The sequence below is a fragment of the Cynoglossus semilaevis genome, chromosome 19 (genome assembly GCF_000523025.1).
Source record: "Cynoglossus semilaevis isolate Cse_v1.0 chromosome 19, Cse_v1.0, whole genome shotgun sequence".
Classification (NCBI taxonomy): domain Eukaryota; kingdom Metazoa; phylum Chordata; class Actinopteri; order Pleuronectiformes; family Cynoglossidae; genus Cynoglossus; species Cynoglossus semilaevis.
The window spans coordinates 8,868,390-8,889,446 of NC_024325.1; the positions used below are offsets into that span (position 1 = coordinate 8,868,390).

General features: G+C 38.2%; 1 protein-coding gene across 3 annotated transcripts in view; it reads left to right on the forward strand.

Annotated features, from left to right (window-relative positions):
- The window catches only part of tmem132e (transmembrane protein 132E), a 278,566-nt gene that overhangs the window by 253,379 nt on the left and 4,130 nt on the right, over window positions 1–21,057 (forward strand). For all 3 annotated transcript variants that reach the window (XM_017041906.2, XM_008332771.3, XM_008332772.3), the window contains exons 6-8: window positions 2,133–2,338; window positions 9,220–9,499; window positions 20,147–20,341. In XM_017041906.2, coding sequence (XP_016897395.1) covers window positions 2,133–2,338; window positions 9,220–9,499; window positions 20,147–20,341 — 681 coding nt within the window. The remainder of the gene's footprint in view (window positions 1–2,132; window positions 2,339–9,219; window positions 9,500–20,146; window positions 20,342–21,057) is intronic.

The following is a 21,057-nucleotide window of genomic DNA, read 5'->3' on the forward strand; positions in this document are numbered from 1 at the left end:
CTTCCTTGGGAACTCGAAAGCAAAGCCTTCCTGATGTGCTGCAGTTAATAATTTAGTGTTAGAGGGAGACAAGTATTTATGATAATTAAACCTGAGCTGCACATCCCTTTTTTTGTTTGACTCTATCAAAAACCTCAAGAATGGGATTAAAAGCCAAATTTAGCTTTTGTGAACACTTAAAGCAGGGATGAATCGCAGAACAATATGACTGCAGGTCATTCACATACTTTTATCTAAGAGTTGAGTTAGAGCAAACATCAAGTCGATATTTTTCACCAGCCTCATCATGTGCTGTTTGGCTAAATTAGCTGCTAAAGATATTGACTATTCACTACATATGTTCGCTTTTCCAAATACCACTATTTGTTTTTTTGCTAAAGAATGTTCCCTGAAAGAGTTCATTTTATGAAGCTAAGATAAAATGCTGTACAGCATTTTACATTAAGTGAATGCTGTGTCTTTTTGCCTGTAACTTTGTTGTAGGTTTATCACGTGTCATTAAAATAGTTCATTGATCTCTATGCGGGGAAGTGTCAGTATGGATGCTGCAGTTATGGTGTGGGTTGAATGCTTAATTTGCACTGTACAAGCTAAACAAAGCCTGGGTTAGTAGAGAGCACTAATTGGACTGCATAAAAGATGCCAATTAGATTAGAGACGGGGTTTCTATGGCAAAGTAAGCATTGTTTACAGCAGTGGATCTCAGCTCTCTGTCTTCCAGAGCGCAGAGTGTTAATTCTGATGCAGCGACAGCTTCTGCTGTTCACTGTTCACTGATTTGTTCCACGTTTTTGCCCCGAGATAGTGTGGGAAATATCAACATAGCCTCGTTTTATAGAGGGGTTTCAGCCAAGTCATGAACAAAACACACAGCGTTATCTTCACTACTTTACACAATGAATATTATCTGGGAAATGCAGATGGTTGAGCCTTTTTTACTTTATGGTTTAGTTCCAATATAACAGCCAGAAGTTTAATGCATTAAAAATTGCACAATAAGATATTTTACTAAAACAACGAAACTGTCAATAATCAATACATAGTACTTTAATACATCCATTTGGATGGCTTTGTTTCAGGTCCCCCTAATCATGTATCATGTATGAAGACAGAACAAAAGTGGCTAAACCAGCCACCAAATCTGTTACCGTTTGGTTCAAGTTGAAGATATGCATCTTAACAACTGGAGCCAAACATATTCACTATTGTTTGTATTTAAAAAGATCAGAACTAAGTTTAACTTTTTTGAATGATGTCTGTCTGAGAAGGCTCCTCCAGACCTTTTGTTTCATTACTTGGTCATTTTTTAAAGAATGAATCCATTGTGATTAGCCTACCTCTTTGGCTGCTACACCTGGGTTTTATTTCTCTCCATTTGGTGCTTTGAATGTCAAGATGTTTGTTCATATCCTGTAAAACTGTTTGTGCCAAAGTAAAGACCGGGTCAGTTTAACCTGACATTAACTTTGGTTGCTCTCATGCTGGACCACAGTTAAATTAAACTATTTTTATCTATATTTTGGCAAGCTTTGGACACACTCACAACCACACGCACACACACACTCATTGTTTAATAGTCTGAAGGTTCTGTGTGTGTTTTTTATTGTCAGATTGTTACTGTTATGTTTGTGAAATAAAATGTTCCCCCAGAGGCTGTACCAAACTCCAGAACTCTCTCCAGCATTATTTTACTTCCTGGTAGAGGAACTGGGTTTTTTATCTGCCATTTTAATACATTTTGGTTGAAAACTAAGAGTCTCTGCGACTGTGAAGGACACTTGATCCAGACTGGTTATATCGTAAACGTGTTGCAGTGGAGAAACTCAACTCCGTGCAAGTCCAGTTTGAGGAACCCTTTAAAAGCCTCCAGTATCAGCGGTGATATTTTAAAGATCCTCGCTCTCACTCGACATCCAGATCTATAAAACATCGATGCTCTTTGTTGTATTTTTTAAGCTCGGCTGTCAAATCTGACCTTGAAAAGCTTCGGCTGTTGAGTTGTAGAAGTGACAGCTGCATCCCTGCTCTACCGCACATCATCAAACATCACTTCACCACTCCAATGCAGACGTCACTATTACCATATAGATGGACTCTGACTCCTGACCTTGATGTGATCTTGTCTCCTCCAGGTTTCCATGAATTGTGACTATGTCTTCGTGAACGGGAAGGAGACGCGGGGCTCCATGAATGCCAGAGTCATCTTCAGCTACGAGCACCTAAGCACACCACTGGAGCTGACGGTGTGGGTGCCTAAACTACCCCTGCAGGTGGAGCTGTCCGACTACAACCTTAGCTTCATCAAAGGCTGGAGGGTTCCAATTCTGCCCGACAGAAGGTGAGAAAACACTGTTACGTTGGCATCCTTTTTCACTTTGCAACAAAGCGATCCTTTCTTTCTCATGTCTGCTAGTTCAGTTGTTGTCCCTCACTCATCTCCTCTGAAATACTCTGAGACCCCATGGGGCGGAGGGGGCACCGCACAATTTAAAAAACCCTTGGTCTAAACATAACAGAACAGCTTTAGGGCAAATACAGAATTAATATCAACCCAGGAATAGGTATCTAACGACATAGATAATTCCAACCTATGTATTTATTTAAATATGTAAAATATACATTATATGATGTTAGATTAGATTAGAAGTGCAGTTGCAGGGACAAAAAAGACTGGTTTTCCAGGAAATTGTCTGTGTGTGTGTGTGTTTCAACTTTAATTAAATGCCATGACAGCAGGCAGCACAAATTTATCCTGTGAAAATGAAAATGAGTCTGCCAAGTGTAAATCGATGCACCGAGCTGTCATGTTTGAGTCGCACTTATCTGAACACATTTTTAACAACAAGGCTCTGAAGCTGACTCCATTTTACTTTGTGCTGGTTATCAGCTGAACACCTCCCGAACACAAATGATATTTTAGTGTGCAAAAATGTAATTGTCCTTTCACATTTTACAAGATTTTGCTGACTGGACCAGAAACAATATGTGGCTCCACTTCTGTAGTAAGTCATTTGAAAAGTGGGAACAAGGGAACTAAACTTTCTTTATATTGCTCGCCTTTAAAATGTACAAATTAGGAATAAGGTAGAGTAACAGCAACTATGAGTGTTTCTGTTTGAGAAACTAGCACCAAGGACAGCGCTTGGAAATATAAGCAGGAACAAGTGAACGCACCAGTTACTCTATGCATGGTAGTGACAGAAACTAGCACCATGGACAGCACCAGCAACTCTGTACTCTTCTAACACAGACTCTGGCCTTGTACTCGTGACAGTGTCAGGGATAGTGTAGTACTATTCAAAGTAAGAAACATGAATAACAACAGGTCAAAGGTCAAGGTCAAAACATTTCTGTATTCATCAGTGACTTCCTTCTTTGTAAATCCTGGGGGTGTTTTATCACAAGGTCACATTCTGCTTCTTTCCCTTGTCTAAGAATTGGAGTTAGACCAAAGCCTGTGGCAAAGCTTTGATACATTTTTACCAGGTTTTTATTCAAGTCTCTTGTAAAATTTAGTGTTTACTGTTGGGGATTAGGCAAAGGTATAAATGACAAAACTTGTTGAGGCTTAACAGGCTAGAATTATTAAAGTCAGCTAATTCATTAGCCACTGACACTGCACTACAACTGATAATTAAATTACACTCTGAAACATCACACAAGAAGCTGCAGCTAAGTTTACAAAACTCACCAAAGTTCCTCCAGATACCATAGGAGGAGCCAATGCCCCTCCAATGGTCGGCACTGCAGTTTGAGAGCCACAGTTTTTAGTGATATTCCCTTGTCCATAGTATAAAGGAAATTCAGCTGGCAGTGAAACTCAGTTTAAAAGCACTCATATTGATTGAAGTTGTTTGTGTTGGACCGCAATGAAAAATGTGGTCTCTGAAAAAAAAACCCTGCTAACATTAAAAAAAAAAACACTGCAGCGTCCTTGTCTGCATGGAGCAGTGAGAAACAAACAGGCTTGCTCCTCCCAGATCCTTCATTTAGGAAATGTCTAATGGGAGCATTAAGAAGAAAGCGAGCGGCTGCTGTCGTCGCTGCAGGAGAACATCATCATACACCACCATCCATTTCTAGCAAACCTGAATGCTAATGTGGTTCCATTGACAAATGGTGGTATTTTACATGAAGCACACTGTTTGGGGAAACAGCCCAAGTTTCAATCATGCATGATGGTGGGAATGAGTTGTGGAGGTGTATATATATTTTTCCTGCAGTCTGGTCTTCAGAGACGTTCTTGGTTATTTTTCTGCCTGATCTATGTATAGTTCTGTATGAGGAAGAAATGTCACATCCAGTGCTGGAAAACAAGTCTCTGTGTTGATTGTCCTTTCAATGCCAGTGTAATTTTGTAAAATTATGGAACTTCCAGAGTCAGGAATGTCTAGCCACTTTAGCTTCTATATAATAATGTCTACACGCTCCCAATTATTTAACAATAACAATATTGAAGAAAAAAGACCATAGAAACAACAGCTGTTTGTTTCTGTTTTGGATTAGATTGTTTTTAGTGTTTTTCTTTGTATTTAACAATAACAAAATTTGTTTATATTTCTTGCTGACTACACCTTTCAAAATTTGTTTATATTTCTTGCTGACTTAAACCTTTTATACTATATATTATAATACTTTATAATTTCACTAGGCAAAAATATACGCATGTATCTAAGTTTGAAAATATTTAAGTAATATAATATTTCATATCAGTGGGACTCTGACACTATGTTCACAAAAGTAATATAATATTTCATATCAGTGGGAATCTGACACTATACTGTATTTTTAACTAAAAGCAATTGGCATTTTAATGTGTGGCATTTTTAAGTGTCATCATCATTTAGCAGCATGTAGATAAAGCTGCCAACCTCGGTTTGAAATGACAGTTTAATCTTCATTAGTGGCAAACAATGAAAACAAAAGCCAAAAAAGCAGATCCTACTCTGTGTAAATGTTTGTGTTTAATTTAGTCAAATCATTGTCTGTTTGTAAAAGCAAGATTTTTTTGTTTCATTGACTGAAGAAATGTAGATGATTCCTTCCAGGACTCCTCGACCATATTGACTTAAAACATTCAGTTTGACAGTTTATTCCCGACCTTGACATTTGACACATAGGCACATCTGGGACATTCACAGTTTCTGGGTTTTGTCAGAAACAAGCATTTTATGTGTAATGGCAGCCGGTAGTTTAACATGCCGACTGTGCCAGCACGTATCCCTCTGGGGGCGAACGTGGAATGTCAACCGTCTTTCGCTTTTCACAACTTTTTATAGACTTATCTGAACACAGAAACTAAGATTTTCTACCTGAAACAACTGTGTTTAACACAGTTTCCCAACCGATGTACCGCAGCACACTAATGTGCCATGATAGATCATCAGGTGTGCTGTGGATAATTAGCCAGTTTTACTTATCTTGTCTGAAAACAAATATTTATTTATTGCTTATAATTTGTCTGCATTTGTTTATGCAACGGTAGGTAGCAGAACCATTAAATACTCACTAGATGGCAACAGAATAGCTGGAAAAACTAAAACAAAAGTGCGAGAAAAAGCTGTTAAAGAAAACCATGTGGGTCTTTCTTCAATTGCTCTGTGTATATTGGTGTTGTGTTCAAATAAATAGGCTCTCCTAATTCTTTTCATGTAAAAAAAAAAAAAAGCTACGTAAATTTCAGGGGTCTCTAACCGCTGGCCGTGGGACCAGTGCTAGGCCGTGGATCATTTGTCACCGATATTATTTTCTATTTTTTTTTATTTCACATTATTTTGCTATAGTTGAATTCATTGTAAATGCAGAATAAAAAATAATTACTATTTTGGCAATAATTGAATTATATATGATACACAAATTTGTATTTTCTAAAGGTTAACCCCCCCCCCATATACTACAAATCTGCAGTTGTATATTCTACACTAACTGCAGTACACAACAACATCCTTTAAAAAAATACTATTTTGAAAATAGTGTAATCAGGCAGAGAATGCGTGTGCATTGATGCTTCAGCTGGTTCTACATGAGACTCTAATACGAGCTGACAGAATTCTCCTGAGTGAGAAAATATTTTTCGGCGCACAGCCCTGAATGGTTAACTTTCACCAACAGCAGATAAGAGTTTATAAAACTCTTTAAAAGACAAAAAGAGATAATGTCTCCTGGAGTTTTTCTCACAAAATGTGTAACTAAGTGTCCCTGTCCATTGGTTGTGAAGTTTTTTTGTTTTTTGTTTTACCTTCTGCATACAAAAGCAGCTTCTTCTTACCACTCCCTAACACAGAGTGAATGGTTCTGTTGTGGAAGTATAATTGGTTGTTCTAGTGAAAAGGTTCTTCTTTCTTCCGGCAGGATATTGAGATCTGTGCCCAGAAAAACATTTTTCATAATCACCTGACAAATGGCATTTGATTAAATCATGCAGGAAAGAGCGAATTGTTTGCACTACCTTTACAGACGTCAACTGGAATGATCATTTTTACGCCCACATATACTTCCATGCCTTCCTCATGTTTAACATGGTTGTTAAGTAAAGCATTCACTAGCGATCAGAGTGTAGAGTTAATTCAATTCAATTCAATTTAATTCAAAATACAAACATAACAGAAAAAATGCATATTTGTCACAACAAAGCTAACTTTGCTCTGATGACGAAGTTCAGTGTAAACATGTCTTTTTATCGACTCAGTTCTCCTCCTGTGGGATAAATCAGCATCACTTCTACCTGACTTTTTTTTTTAAACTACAGCTTATTTCCCTTGACTTTTAATGGTCGGAATTCTGTTGCTGCTTCTCATCCCCCGCTCTCTGGGATTTAAATAAGTCATCAGCCCCTCCCTCCCTCCCCCCACTGTTACTGTATAAAACTTCTTTAATGAGTCCTGAAAACGCCCATCCATCAAAAGCAGAGCAGGGAGCTGACTGCTGCCTCGGTGCTGAACACAACAGACGGGATGTCAGTCCTCATGTTCACATACATTTTCACAAACCTGTCTCTTTGGCTGCGTGGGCACAAATCAGAGAGCCCAGAAAAGCTTGGGCAGATTTAGAACATGTAGAAACACAGAAATAGTTTTTTTTAAAAATGTACCAAATGGAGTCTTTACCTGAATTTTATTTTCCTAAAAGAAGAAATTAGCAGAGAAAAATCCACTAGTTGTTGGAACTAGTGCTTTTTCCTAGGGTATAATTACAATAAGAGCTTTGAAACCAGTGCCAAAATAATCCAGGTTATTTTGCCGGCCCCTCTGTTTGAAGCAAGGAGTCTTGTCAAGCCCCCCACTCACCTACATTAACAGCTTTAATTTGAGAACTCCACTCCACACTTTTTTTCTAACAGCTTTAATTTGAGAACTCCACTCTTTTTTAAACACTGTAATTACTACAGACATGTTCTTCTTAAGGAACAAAAGAAATGAAATAACAATTCAGTGTAACTTACCCAGACTGGGACAAATAAAGAAATTATTGTAACGGAAAATTACTCTTTCCACAACAATGGAAATAAAAGTTCTCTGAGAGAAAAACCAAAACTTCGAACCTGAACCACTCAGGCCCTCAGCACTTTTTTTCCAGTTGCTGATTTGGAACTTTGCTTTGTCCCTAAGATCGTTTTAAATTAACGTTACAGATGAGAGACTTTGAGGTCATTTTCAAAGTCCAGTATTGATCTATACTTTGTCTTGACCTCTCACCTCCTGCCGCAGCTGCTAACTGTGGCAACCACTGGCTCGAGTTGTTTTCAAACATTGAAAAATCACAGAAGAGCTGGAGATTTTTAGAGAAACAGAAATGACCTTCGATGTTTAGAAATTACACCTGGGTAACGCACAAAACGTTTTTGTGATTTGACCCTGTACACAAACCAAAGTATTTTCTGTACAACACTCACATGTTTGTGCAGACATACAGTGTTCACGACAGAAGCCTTGTTGACCATATATTTTCTGACCTTGTTTAAGTGAATTTATTTCACTTGTTGACATTATTTTAATGCATTTTTTAATGTGTTAATTTGAGACCCCTTTAAGAGGTATGAATTACAGCCCACCTATATGGTTAACACAGACATATATGTTTCTGTAGAAAATATATATATGTAGGTGGTCTTTAATGGTTATATTACATTGGTAACCAGGTAGGATGGCACACTTAATGGAGATTCTTGAATGTGAAACCCATTGAATGTTTAAAAAAAGAAGTCAGGTCCTTGAAGGGCTCTGCCTGAAAATTAGACGCGTTCTTTGACTCACTGTGTACTTTGTCATCTTCTCCCACTCTCACTGACTCATAGGTTGCTGGCAGTGTTACATTAAAGCAGAGATTAGGTACTGAAGTTGTCTTCTTTTTTTTCTTTTTTTTACTGGAGACACTGGCAGGTTGTCAAACCTGCTGCTGGAGTCACATTCCTCCTGCATCTGTGCTGCAGAGCAGATTGAGCTCAGTGGGATGTTCAGACCTGCCATGTTTAACCCTGCTGCCCAGGGTTAGTGTGGAATAAGACGGAGGACAAGCGTCCAAACTCCAGCGTCTTATCTCCTCCCTGGGTCATTTTCACCAACGCTGCTACATCAGAAGATATAATGTGATGGATTGGTGTGGGGATGAGCCAGGTTTCTCATCAGTGTTATCCTGGTGAAATATGAAATGGGTCGAGACCCTGGGAAAAAAGATGCAAATTGCGTCATAAATTATGAAGAAAAGAAAAAAAAACAAGAAGATTGAAGTAGATTTAGCAGCAGCTTCACGTGAGAGTTTCCGTCTGCAGCATGAAGGATTATTGGCAAAAATGTGAAGTACTTTCCATGAGCGGGTTTTTATAGGTGTCTAATTGCTTTGGTTTTTAAACACAAGTCACCAGTAAACTGTCACACTTCTCCTGACTTAAATTTTTACATTTTCTTTACAATGTCTCTGTTGCTGAAGCGATAAATATTTTAAAGGCTTTTCAGTCAGTATGCAGGACACTTTAGTCAAATGTTAATACAGTTTCTCCCCAGTGTGAAACTATTTTCACGCAGTCTTTTTAACTACTCTTCACTCACATTAGCTGTTTTTCTAGGGATGCTGCTAACTTTACCGCCTTACCCCCCAGCTACAGTTATTTGGACAGCTTCTAGTTCTTCTGCTTTAAAGTTTTCCAACATAAAAAGATATGTATTTTAATGTGAAACATTTTAAATAACTAACATTTATGTGTATTTTTTGTCCTTCCTACAGGAGCACTAGGGACAGCGATGCAGACGAGGATGACGACGACCGGCGGGTGAGTCGAGGCTGCACCCTGCAGTACCAGAGAGCACTGGTCAAAGTTCTGACCCAGTTCCACACCACCTCCACTGAGGGAACCGACCAGGTTATCACCATGCTGGGGCCCGACTGGCAGGTGGACGTCACAGATCTGGTCCAGGATTCCCTGAAGGTGGCCGACCCTCGGATCGCAGAGCTGGTGGACAGGACCATCCTGGTGGGATTGGAGCTGGGGTCCACTGCGCTGAAGGTGAGCAGAAAAACTGAGGGTCCTGATACCTGATATCTCTGAGTGGGAGGCATGAATGGAGACAGGATGTAGTTTAAATTTGTCCACCATATGGTAAATGTAGACCGGCTCAAAAAGAGAACTCAAAACCTGACTTTACCACAGCAGCAGGGAACAGTCCCTGAAAATTAAGATTTTGATAGTAATTCTAATAGACTGATCTTAATCATTAGCTTTGAAAAAAAAAACTATACGTGTCTTTACATATCTACAAACTGTGCAGAGGGCATCAGTTAAAATTAAACAATAATTAAATAAAACAAAGCAAAAGCTGTTAAACCTTAAATCACTCAAAATTGTTTTAAAGATGAAAAAAACATTTGGCCAAGAAATAAATTAAGATAATTAAGTTGAGAAAACCTGATATATTGTGAATGTGACCAGGAAAATATCACACAAAAACCAAAAGCTTTCACTTGTAATGTCAGGGATATGCAAATATTTCAAATGGTGTGAAAATGGAAATATTGTACATGAAATGATTGATGCATTAATATATTGCACGTGTGAAATGTTTAATTGGCACATGAGCAAAACTGACCTAAAGGGTGATTACACAACAGAAGATCAAAGTAATGCACATGAGAAGATTTAAATATTGACCATGAGAAAATATTGCCCTCATACTGACCTTTGTATAAAAAGGTCCAAACTCTTGACATTAATCACATCAGAACAGAACAGCACTGATGTTGGCAGAAGTTGTGACTGCAGCTCAGTGATTTACTGGTCATTTTTAGCACAGTCACAGAGAGTGTTTTGATCAGAGTGAAACATCTCAGTTTTTGAGGGAGGGTAGCGCTTCCATCATCTGAAGGATGTGTTGGATGATGGAGAGAAACGGGGGAAAGACGCGAGCCGTCAATTCATCATTTTAAATGAGCGGCAAATCATTTATAATCTGCTGAGTTTGAATAATAATCTCACTGATTCAGCAGCAGATAAAAGTTGCCACATCGACGTTACAGGGGATTGTGCATAAATAAATAAATGAACAAGTCAATAACCTGCTTAGGAAATCGATCCCCTTCCCTTCGACTCTTAAAAGTCTTAAAGGACAGAATAATCTTGTAGACGCCTGGGGAAGGAAGCCGTGTAGCAGCAGGCAACCAAAAGGGGGCGTCTGTATTGATTGTGGAGGACACTAAAGCAAGGAACTAGAGGTGCCGATTTCCTTAAATTTGCGTTTTGCCGACTTTTTTGTGTGACATCGATCTCACCTACCTCCACAAAGATCTGAAAGTAAGCTGCTCTGAGCGAGGGCTAACTGACAGGTCCTCCCACCAGGTCGTGTGCGACTGTGTGTGTTTACCGTTTACTCTGGAATATTAAGAAGAAAAACTAGTCATGAGGAGCAGAGAGAGAACCAGTGATTAAAGGCACATTTCTAAAACTAATATGTTGAACAGAAGAGTTAGCTCCAGTAGTGGGAGCAGGGGTCAAAAGTTGGAACTAAAGCTTATGCTAAAAGACCTGGTTCTAGAGATCTGGGGCACACTTTCATAGCAGGAATTAGTACTACAGCCTACGGGCAGAAACAGTGGATAATAAAGGCACATTTCCACCAAGTTCATTTAGTAATTGTATTCCTTTTTTTATAACAAAAAGAGCATGTGTTTCTACTAGAAAACAATGTGCATTTAAGGTGTACGACATTTTAAGGAAGTATCCAGCAGTTAATAAAGTACCATGTGCAGTACGCTTTTTTTGTATGTTGAAAATGATTGGCAATTTCATCATACTTTATTGACAAGTAGATGGTGAAAAGTGAAATAGAAATTTGTTTTTCCTCACAAATCGCAGGACATCTTTGTCCTGGTTGATTTACTAACTGCAGCGGGTAATCCACGAACTTTGTGCGTTAAAAAGGGGAGAGTGAGTGCCTGAGTCCCTGAACACCTCATGTTAGCAGTAAAATTTATCTCTGCTGACTGACTTTTCATTGAGCACAAAGGACTGATGGTTGAAACAAAACTCCACACGCAATGCTGTTAAGAAGCTGCGGCATGGAGCACACGAGACAATGAAGGGTTATTATGCCGATTCTTCTGAAAATGAACAGTATAAATCTCAACAATGGTCCCTCCAACTGAAGTCTTCAGTTTGTCAGAGGAACTGAATCAGTCTTTGAGTCCAGAGAGATGGACTGAAATGGTCCACGGGCTTATGAATATGAACAAAAAGAAAAGGGAGCAGCTTTTGTCCACTCAACACAATGTCGCCGACATTTGATTCCTTTGTTCCTGTGAGGACGGATGGTTACTGCGTACGTGTATTATTTCTGTGTTGTTAAACAGAAAATCACAAAAGACAGATTTTGCTAAGTGCAGCAGTTAGGTCTATGGATAGAGAGTTCCTAATTATTGGCACAAAAAGTATTTTTAAACTCTGACCATGAAACAGATAGAGGACATTCAGAGGATTCACCAAACGTCCTAGGAAAGTCAAAGGTTTAATCCTGAGGATTAGGAAAATAATCTGTTAAAAAAAAGATTTGGATGAAATGCACGTTTAATCTTCAAAACAGTGTTTTCACAATTGTTTATATGCAAATATGAAATTACTGAGGCAGAAAATTAACTGCATATTAAGTCATTATGGGAATTATTTTTTTCAAATGTTATAAATGACAAGTATAAATAGTTTGTCCATAATTAATAGTATCTAAGTATTTAAAGAAGAGATGAGCCGAGAAGTGAGAATGTTCAAATAATCTGTTTCTGCATTGAGTACATTTTACAAACCACATTGGTAGTGATAAAAAATTTCATTACTAACTAAATTTCAGCAGAACCGCAGTCCTCTGTAACGTCCTGATGTTAGCCTGTGGGGTGGAGGTGGTGGTTGTTGTTGTGTTCATTCTTTAAATATGTGAGTCAAGTGAAGGTGGAAGGACAGAGGGAAGGAAAGTTGGCCCAACATTATTCAGACCTTCCTGCATTACAGATTAGCCTGTCTTGGGTTGAATAAATGTGTTGCCCTCTCAACAAACCTGTTTATGAAGTGACAAAGGGAGAAGGGAGTAGAATGTTAATGGTGGCAACAGACAGGAAGTTAGACAGAATGTTCCCAAGTGCGCTTTGCATTTGACTTTAGCTTGTCTTTGATGAAATAAATGTGTTTGGTTTTTTTTTCTTAACGAACGTGTTTAGAGATAAAAAAGAGAGAAAAGACCCCTGAGTGATTAAAAAATCTGGGACTTGTCAAAAAAAAAATAAACAACTTAAAAAACTTACAAACAAAATTGATATTAATCCAGTTCTTTGCACAGCAGGATTAAGGCACAGCAAAAACCAGCACTGAATAAGATGTCGAACAACTCTAGGCCTGATGCTAGGCTGGTGAAATATTTATGTAGATCAGCGCTTGTCATTAAATATAAATGTATGCAACATCAGAAAAGAGCTGAGTCCTTCCAAATAAAAACACAGAGACAACACTTTATACAATGCTAAACATTTATAACATTATCTCTGAAATAAGGCCAGAAATCCCTCTCAGTAGCTCTCATTACATTTTCTAGGAAATTTTCACAACGTGAGCCATATTCCAGAAACCTGATTGTTCTTGTTTACATCTTCGGCTTGTGGTTACATGTTGTTGATAGAATTGTGAAAATTAGGCCTTGAGAGTTTGGAAAAACAGACCATTCAGTCCCCAACATCCCAGCATGCCCTCTCATGGCCTTGTGAGATGTCTAACATGGCTGAAATTTTTTTGTAATTTTTAATTGGTCTTGACTCTTTGGCCGAGAGTCTTTCTATGACCAGAGGAAGATATGTAATTATTTTTACTCTTTTTTACTTCTTTGCAAATTGGGCATTTCTTTGTCTGCAGTGTGATTATTCTTTCATTGTGGTCATGCGTTGTCAAGGCTGGAAACAGCAACCCAGAGATGTAGTCTGTGTAGTCAAATTTTAGTTGAAAAAGAAACTTGCTTGTAGAATATAGCTACATTTACCTCTTAACCACCGTTCTTATTTATTCACTGGAAACGTGGAAACCTTATTATACTGTGTTCGTTTTCTAAAAAGATAAAAACCACATTCTATCTCTTCTTATTCTGCTACTCCCAGAGGACTGCATTGCTATGAGATTACCAATTTTCTTCCTGCGGTTTCAGTTTCAAAGTAAAATTATGCTTTTAAAAATCACTGTTGTTATTTCTGCTTCTAAAATATGAACATGCAGCTTCTCAATTAGCAGGAACAACATGTTTTTCACCACCCTGATTTAGCAGGACTGCTGACATTTCCCTTTTTACCCAAAACGGCAACTTTTTGTGACAAAAAAAAACATAATGAAAGTGTCATGGTGAGGGAGTTAAATTGTCTCCTGCAGCTTCTCACATTAACACTTGTGGCGCAGTAGTGAGAATAACAATGCAACAAAGACTGTCAGCGCTAATGAAAAAGAGCCACTAATGGTCACGCTACCATCCTAAATCCTAAATGTGTTACTTTGACTTTCTGAACCTAATAGGGTGTCTCTGAATTGTGCGGCTCATTTTGTGTTGGCCGACTTCCCTCTAAAAATACCTTCCTACATTTGAGTTGTCTTTTTAGCTGTTTTTTACCTGATTCAAAAAAAAAAAGTAATTTTCAAAAACTACAAGCCAAACATTAGCAAAGTTACTCTTTTGGCTAATTTCTTGACCTTTGTTTTTGCTAACCTAGTTAGTTAGCTATATTACCTTAGCTACACGTAATATCTTTAACCTACTTTCAAGATCACTTTTATATCTTTTGTTCGGTTACATATACTTTTTTTTACTTAATGTCCGTTGCTCACTAAGTTATTTTTTCCTGCTGTTTTCCGAAAACCTTTAGCTATTTCTGATTTCATGTTTCCGAGTTACCTGTGTGCTCAAATTTAGCTATTGTAACTAAGCTGCAGGTGTTTTGACTATCCTGTAGCTACCAAATTATAACCCTTGTATAGCAATTTATACTAGTGCTACAAACGTCTTTCTGTTCATTTTCATATATAATTTTTTCTGTGTTGTTAAAAGCCCCAATTTGACTCATTTCTAGAGCTGTTCAACGCCCCTGTGGTGTTTTGCCGTTTTCTCCTACTATCTGAAATCGTCATCTCACTCACAGCTGTCACTGTCTAAATTGTGACTCATCTTCCTCAGGTGTGTTTCTGCTGCAGCGCACCCTATGGTTGTGCAGCTAATTATACCATTCTCTTGCACCACATTTAAGTGTGATTTATTGAAAGCGAGGAAACAAACATGGAGGAGACAGACATGTTGGGGAGCAAAGGGAGGAAATAATGTAATTTGATGCAAGTAATTTGCAGTAGCATAAACAAGCACTGGTCCATGTTTGGAGAATAAACCAGGGCCGGTCATCACTGATCGCTGCCAAACATGCCGGACCAAACATCGATCCTCTGTTTGCTCAGTTCACATCGCTGCCACCGCTTTAACCCCAGGTTCAAAGTGATGACATATAAAGGGGGGAGCTGAGAGATGAAGGGAAAAAAATGTCATAACCGCTCGCCCGCTTCACTTGACTGATGACAAATTAATCTTAGAGCTTGACTAAGCCACCGTTGACCTCCCGGATGCAGATGACAAACATGGCACACATTCATGATTCATGATCCCAGCGATCCAAGAATAAAAAATTGGTCTGAACAGCTGTAGTCATTTCTGTGCCCCAGGGTCTGTCCTGTCTTTTAGTGAATTATCGTAGACCATATACTGTTCAGTAGAGAGGAAAAGTCAAAAAATGACTTTATATTTAACCTAGGGTTAAGAAAGGTTAATAAAAACTGGTACTGCTGTAGAAGTGGTGGCCTAGTGGTTTTTAATGGAGTATAAATACGTTAGCTGGGAAAAACTATGACAAACATGGCACACATTCATGATTCATGATCCCAGCGATCCAAGAATAAAAAATTGGTCTGAACAGCTGTAGTCATTTCTGTGCCCCAGGGTCTGTCCTGTCTTTTAGTGAATTATCGTAGACCATATACTGTTCAGTAGAGAGGAAAAGTCAAAAAATGACTTTATATTTAACCTAGGGTTAAGAAAGGTTAATAAAAACTGGTACTGCTGTAGCAGCACTCATATAAATTGTTTTAATGGAGTATAAATACGTTAGCTGGGAAAAACTTGAGGTTGTAAAAATGGTTCTGGTCTTATTTATATGAACAAAATAAAAAGAGTACTTAGCCTTCTGTAAAGTTATCATAGACCATATGAGGAAATAAAAAAAAGAAATAGTTTTTCATTTTGATCGATTTAACCTTAACTTTATTGTCAATTAATATTTTTATTGATATAAACAAATGAGTGGCTTTAAAAAAAAACAAATGCACTTTTTGTTATGAAACAGAGTGAGTAAATATGGTGTAGCATTAGAACTTTGAATTTAAATGGTATTTGCACTGAGGTCTTAATGAATTTAATTCTAAACTGCAATAATAATAAAAAACATAACATGGAACATGACATGTACATGACACCTCTACTGTATGAGTTGTGTTAATGTGGTCAAAACACAGGCAATGTCTGATTTTTAAAGTAGGATTTTAAACACAAAATCATTAAGCCATTTGTACAAAAATCTGTGGGGTCCATCTGGAATGAAAATGCAGGGTTTAAAGGTTTTTTTTTCCCCCATCAAGTCACTTCTCTAATAGCTGAACAGACTGGATTCACCCTGTTTCAAAAAGTTCTCTGGGGTTTTCCAAAGCCATCTTGGCACATTTGGGAAATCAGTAACGGCGGTGAAAGTAAATGACTCGATCACAGTAAAAAAGAAAAAAAAAAACACAATCCGAAAATTACTGCGCTTCATCAGTCAATACTCCCTGGAATATTTCAGAAATTGGTAACAGCGAAAATCAGACTCTGGGGTTTTTTACACTTTCAAATGTGACACAACAGTCTTTGAAGCTTAACTTCTGTCTACAGGGGGCGGTCTTTTATTTTTTTAACAATTTGAAAACTGCCTCAGTGCCAACATGATGAAAAGATGAGTGTTGTGTGGCTCAGTTCTGCTGAACTTTGTTATATCATTTAGAATTCAGTCATCTAAACAAACACAGATATTAGTTTTTATTATTAACTCTCTGAGTGTTCAACAAATGCTGCAAATGCTATTTTTGGCCTCAACTTGTAAAAATGTAAGAGCATAAAAGACGTACAGATTTGACTTTGAATGCACTGTGAGAAAATCCAGAACTCTTTCTGGTAGCTGAATATTTTTTCAAGGGTATCATAAATAATTTCATGTTATAATTCTAATTGATGCCCCCTCCCTCACCTCTTCTCCCCGACCCCCTATAATACTCTGATTCTGTGGGTGTGAAGTGTAATGGTATGAAATGTATAGTATTTTTAAATCAGTCGCTGAGGAACCAATTCCTACAATATCAAAGATTTCCAACTCGGGTCGTGACCCCAAACAACATTAATTTCTGATTACATCTTTTTTCCTGCTTATACAATCAATGTACGCTGTGTTTTGACATTTGTACACAATGGCCGTTATCGATTTCAATTGCGTACGGTTTTCTTTTTAGACACTTTAATTGGCCTGTAAAAATCTTAGCGGTTGGCTAAAGGGAACATGAAGAAACAGAAAATCAATGCTTCCGCTTTTTCCTGGCGGCCGAGGTGAACTCACTGCTCTGACCTCTACAGAGGCTTCATGCACAGCTGGGGATTTTTCTGTAGACTTGGCCCATGACACGGCCTTCACCTCCTTGTATCTGGATTAAAAAACATCTGGTAACATTAATGCTGCCAGTGTAAAAAAAAAGTGTGTATCCAAAGTTAATGCAAATATTTTCTTTTCTTTTGTATAAAAAGGTCCGTATGGTTCAGTTTTGATATTCTGATATTCTATGTTTGACCCTGAAAGTCTCAACAAAATATCTAAAGTGCAGTTGTAATAACTAAAAGTTGAATTTATTTGGACAACAATATATTTTACATGTGATTGTATAGGTAAGAATAGTCAGTAAAAATCTTAAAAGTTCTTTAATATTTGGCAGAATGCTTACTAGTGCTTACAAAGTGTTATATACGTACTGAGCCATGTTAGGGATTATATTGTTGTTGTTGTTGTTCTCGTTGTTGTTGATGTCACATAGGTGGTGCGAAGGCAACAAACGGACCTTGAAAGGGCTTGTATTTTTAGTTCCTTTAAAATAGCTTAAAATGCTGCTTTTTCTATAGAGCAATTGTTAATTACAATGACAAGAGGCTTGGAAATGGTTTGACGACTCACAATTTTGCATAACAATGTGAATTTCTAGAGTAGATTGGTGCTTGAAAAGCAATAAGGCAGTTTTGACATTGCTTGAATTTGACCTTGGCACATTCGTTCGTAAATAACGGTCTGTCTGGAAATGACTGGTCAAACACCAAGTTGACCTCGGAGAAATGTTGGAGTCATGTCCTTGAAAGGGCTTGTATTTTCACAGAATGCTTGAGAAGTGTTTGTATTGAACCATGTAAGGAATCAATGTGTTGGTACAAAACTGTGAATTTCTAGACGAGGACTTGAAAAGCAACGGGTCAATGTTGAAAGAGCTTGAACGTGACTTTAGTACATATTAATAATGGTTTGTCTCTGTGTGACTTTTTTTTCTAACAATTTTTCAACAATATCAAGGGAAACAAGCGCCTTTGCTCCCTGATGTTTTCTCACTGCTGATTTTTTCTTACCTTGGGAAGATTGCACTGACTTTATTGCTGCACACACGGTGCTACATATAAAGCAAAATGTCAAGGTTAGAGAAGCGCGGGTGCTGCGGGGGAAACTGCCGCAGAAGGACGAACATTACATGCAGCTAATGGTTGTACTTAATTGTTTCTCACCATTAACCAGTGCAGGCTGAGAGGGCGTTAAAACACAACGTTGTACCTTTCTTATAGCTGTGCCACGCCATAGAGTCACAGAGACGTCTAATTAATACAACGTCGCAACAAACATCACCCTGGCAGTAAAAATGGGGAAAAGAGGGGTTGAAAGGGGAGGAGGAGGGGGAGGGCTTTGTGAGGCTGAAATGGAAAGGGATGATAACAAGAGAAGCTGTTTCAGTGACAGGCTGGAATAACTGAGAATGAAAATAAAACATCATAAGGTTTAAAAGAGTGTCCAGGATCCTGACAAAGCATACTTTAGTTCATATTCTAAAATCCATTGCTAAAATGTATCATTTTTAGCACAAATCTTCCTAAATCTTTGCTCGTAGCTTTCTTTTAGTAATATTGTCTTGTAACTCTGGGTGATTCCAAAATAAAGGATTTGAATGTCATCCTCACAATTCTTCAAGTCTAATGTAGGGATCGCTATTGTATAGTCAATGAGAAGTTGTTAAAGTTGACTCATAACCAAAGCCCATAGAGAAAAATCTTCATTTTTAGCTTGAGTGGCCTCCGTGGTTGTTCTCGTTGTTCTTAGTGTCATTTTTATTTAGTTTAACAAGGGTTGGCAACAGAAAAATTCTAGTCATAAAATTTTAAATAGTCATCATAAAGATAGCAGTGGATCAACAAACCCTTTGTCATGTAACAATGAAAATATTATTTTCTCTATGGAGTTTGGAACAGAAAAAATAAGACGTTTACTGTCTCTTCCAAAAGTCCAATATTCATTGAAATATTTTTTTCTGAGAGGCTGTAATTGAATGCTAATAATTAACAAATGTTTGCCAGGCTCATCTTTGCACAGTATAGTGGCTGAAATGATCCTTTTATCCAGCATCACCCAGCTCTGGTGGAGGTGGTGGAGCTGCACTCACTGACAGATTATGTGTAGGAGAGTCATTTCAGTGTCAGAAAAAGACAAGGGTTATTGTGACCACAAAAATGGACAAAGTGTGTGAGAGCTCACTCTTGACCTCTGACTAAATCTCCTCAGAACAAACTGTAGTTTTGATGAAGAAGTCTGAGGCGGAAAAAGTATTTATTTTAGTAACGCCTTAGTTTGAACCATTATGGTGTGACAATCAGCAGTGACGGCAGCCTGAAGTGGAGAGACAATAATTCAAAATTAAATGTACTGTACGTGTACTTTACAGAGCTGCAGGGGAGATATTTTTATTATGCTGTTGCCATGGCAATGCTGCTGTATGTGATACATTTGATGTATTATCAGCTTATAGTGAAGATATTTGCATATTTTGCAGTGATAAAATTGATACACAAGTATATATATTTTTGTAAGTTGTTTTTTTTAATAAGTGACTGTGTCGGAAAAATCCTTGGATTACTGCGAGAGTCCAGACCATCTCTAAATCCCTGACACTTGCTGGGATGCAAGTGAAACTGACAGGAGTGGATTGTCCTTTTTGTGACGGCCGTCTTATTGATTCCTCCTCCACAGTGTTTTCTTTATGTTTGTGTGTTTTGCACTGTGATGGACGGAGAGACATTGACATGTGGGCTGTAGACAGACGGCAGCAAACACCAGCACACAGCACTTTAATCCAAAACTGTCTCGTCACAGGCTTCATGAGCTGCAGAGAGACAATAAAGCTGTGGGTGAAGACTCGGATGATGGCGTCCCTCTGTCACAGCCAGACAGAATAAAAACCATAGTGTGTGCTAAGTGTGTTTTGTTTCCCCCGTCTTCTCTGCAGGTGGAGTCTCCGCTGGCCGTGGAAGCTGTCCTTGGAGAGTCGGCCTTCTCAGTCACAGATGAAAAAGTTTCCATCACAGAGATGCGAGTCCATGCCGTCTCAGGTCTGACTCTGTCTCTGCAGCCCAGCCCAGGAAACAGTCACACCATGGTGGCCAAAGCCACTGGTCTGCAGACACTCACAGCGCCTAAACAGGTACACAAGAAAGAAAAAAAAAAAAGTTATATTCAGGCTTCGTGAATGTACGTAAGATATATATATAGTAACCCTGTTATAGTTAGTTTTACCTGTTGTTTTCCCAAAATAGCTTGAGGTTAGCTGAATACTCACCCAAGAATGATTAGTAGATAATGTCATGCTAATTAATTATTATTAAAATAACATAATCATTATATTAGCATATTCTCTTGCATCAATCTTAAATTATAATGTAATAGATTTGAATTATTCTAATTCTTAAAACAAATGGTAAAGAAAATGGCTAAAAGCCAGCTAAAGGTCAGCCAAAGATTTCCTTGATGTAGAACAAAATTATCAACACAGTTGATAAATAATTGTTTTATACAAAGCCCAACTGTTTGTTAACCCGTTTTGCACAGAAAACTTTTCGGGAATTCATTTGGGTTCTCGCTGTCTTCACCTGTCAGTCAACAGTGTGTCTGAGAACCAGTCTCCTGCTCCACTCTGGACTGCACACTGCTAAAAAATGCATCGACAACCACATCAGCCCTCAGAGAAGAGCCGCCATTAAATTCCAATTTTTGCTGCTTTCTGCTTCTTGGCTACCTTGAAATTTAATTATTGTAATGTATTGTCCTAAGTGCTCTCCAAGGCCGGGCCTATAAACGCCGAGCAATTCCTGTGTGGACGCAGCTCTCAGAGGAGAAGTGCAGCCATTTCAGGCTGTTCGA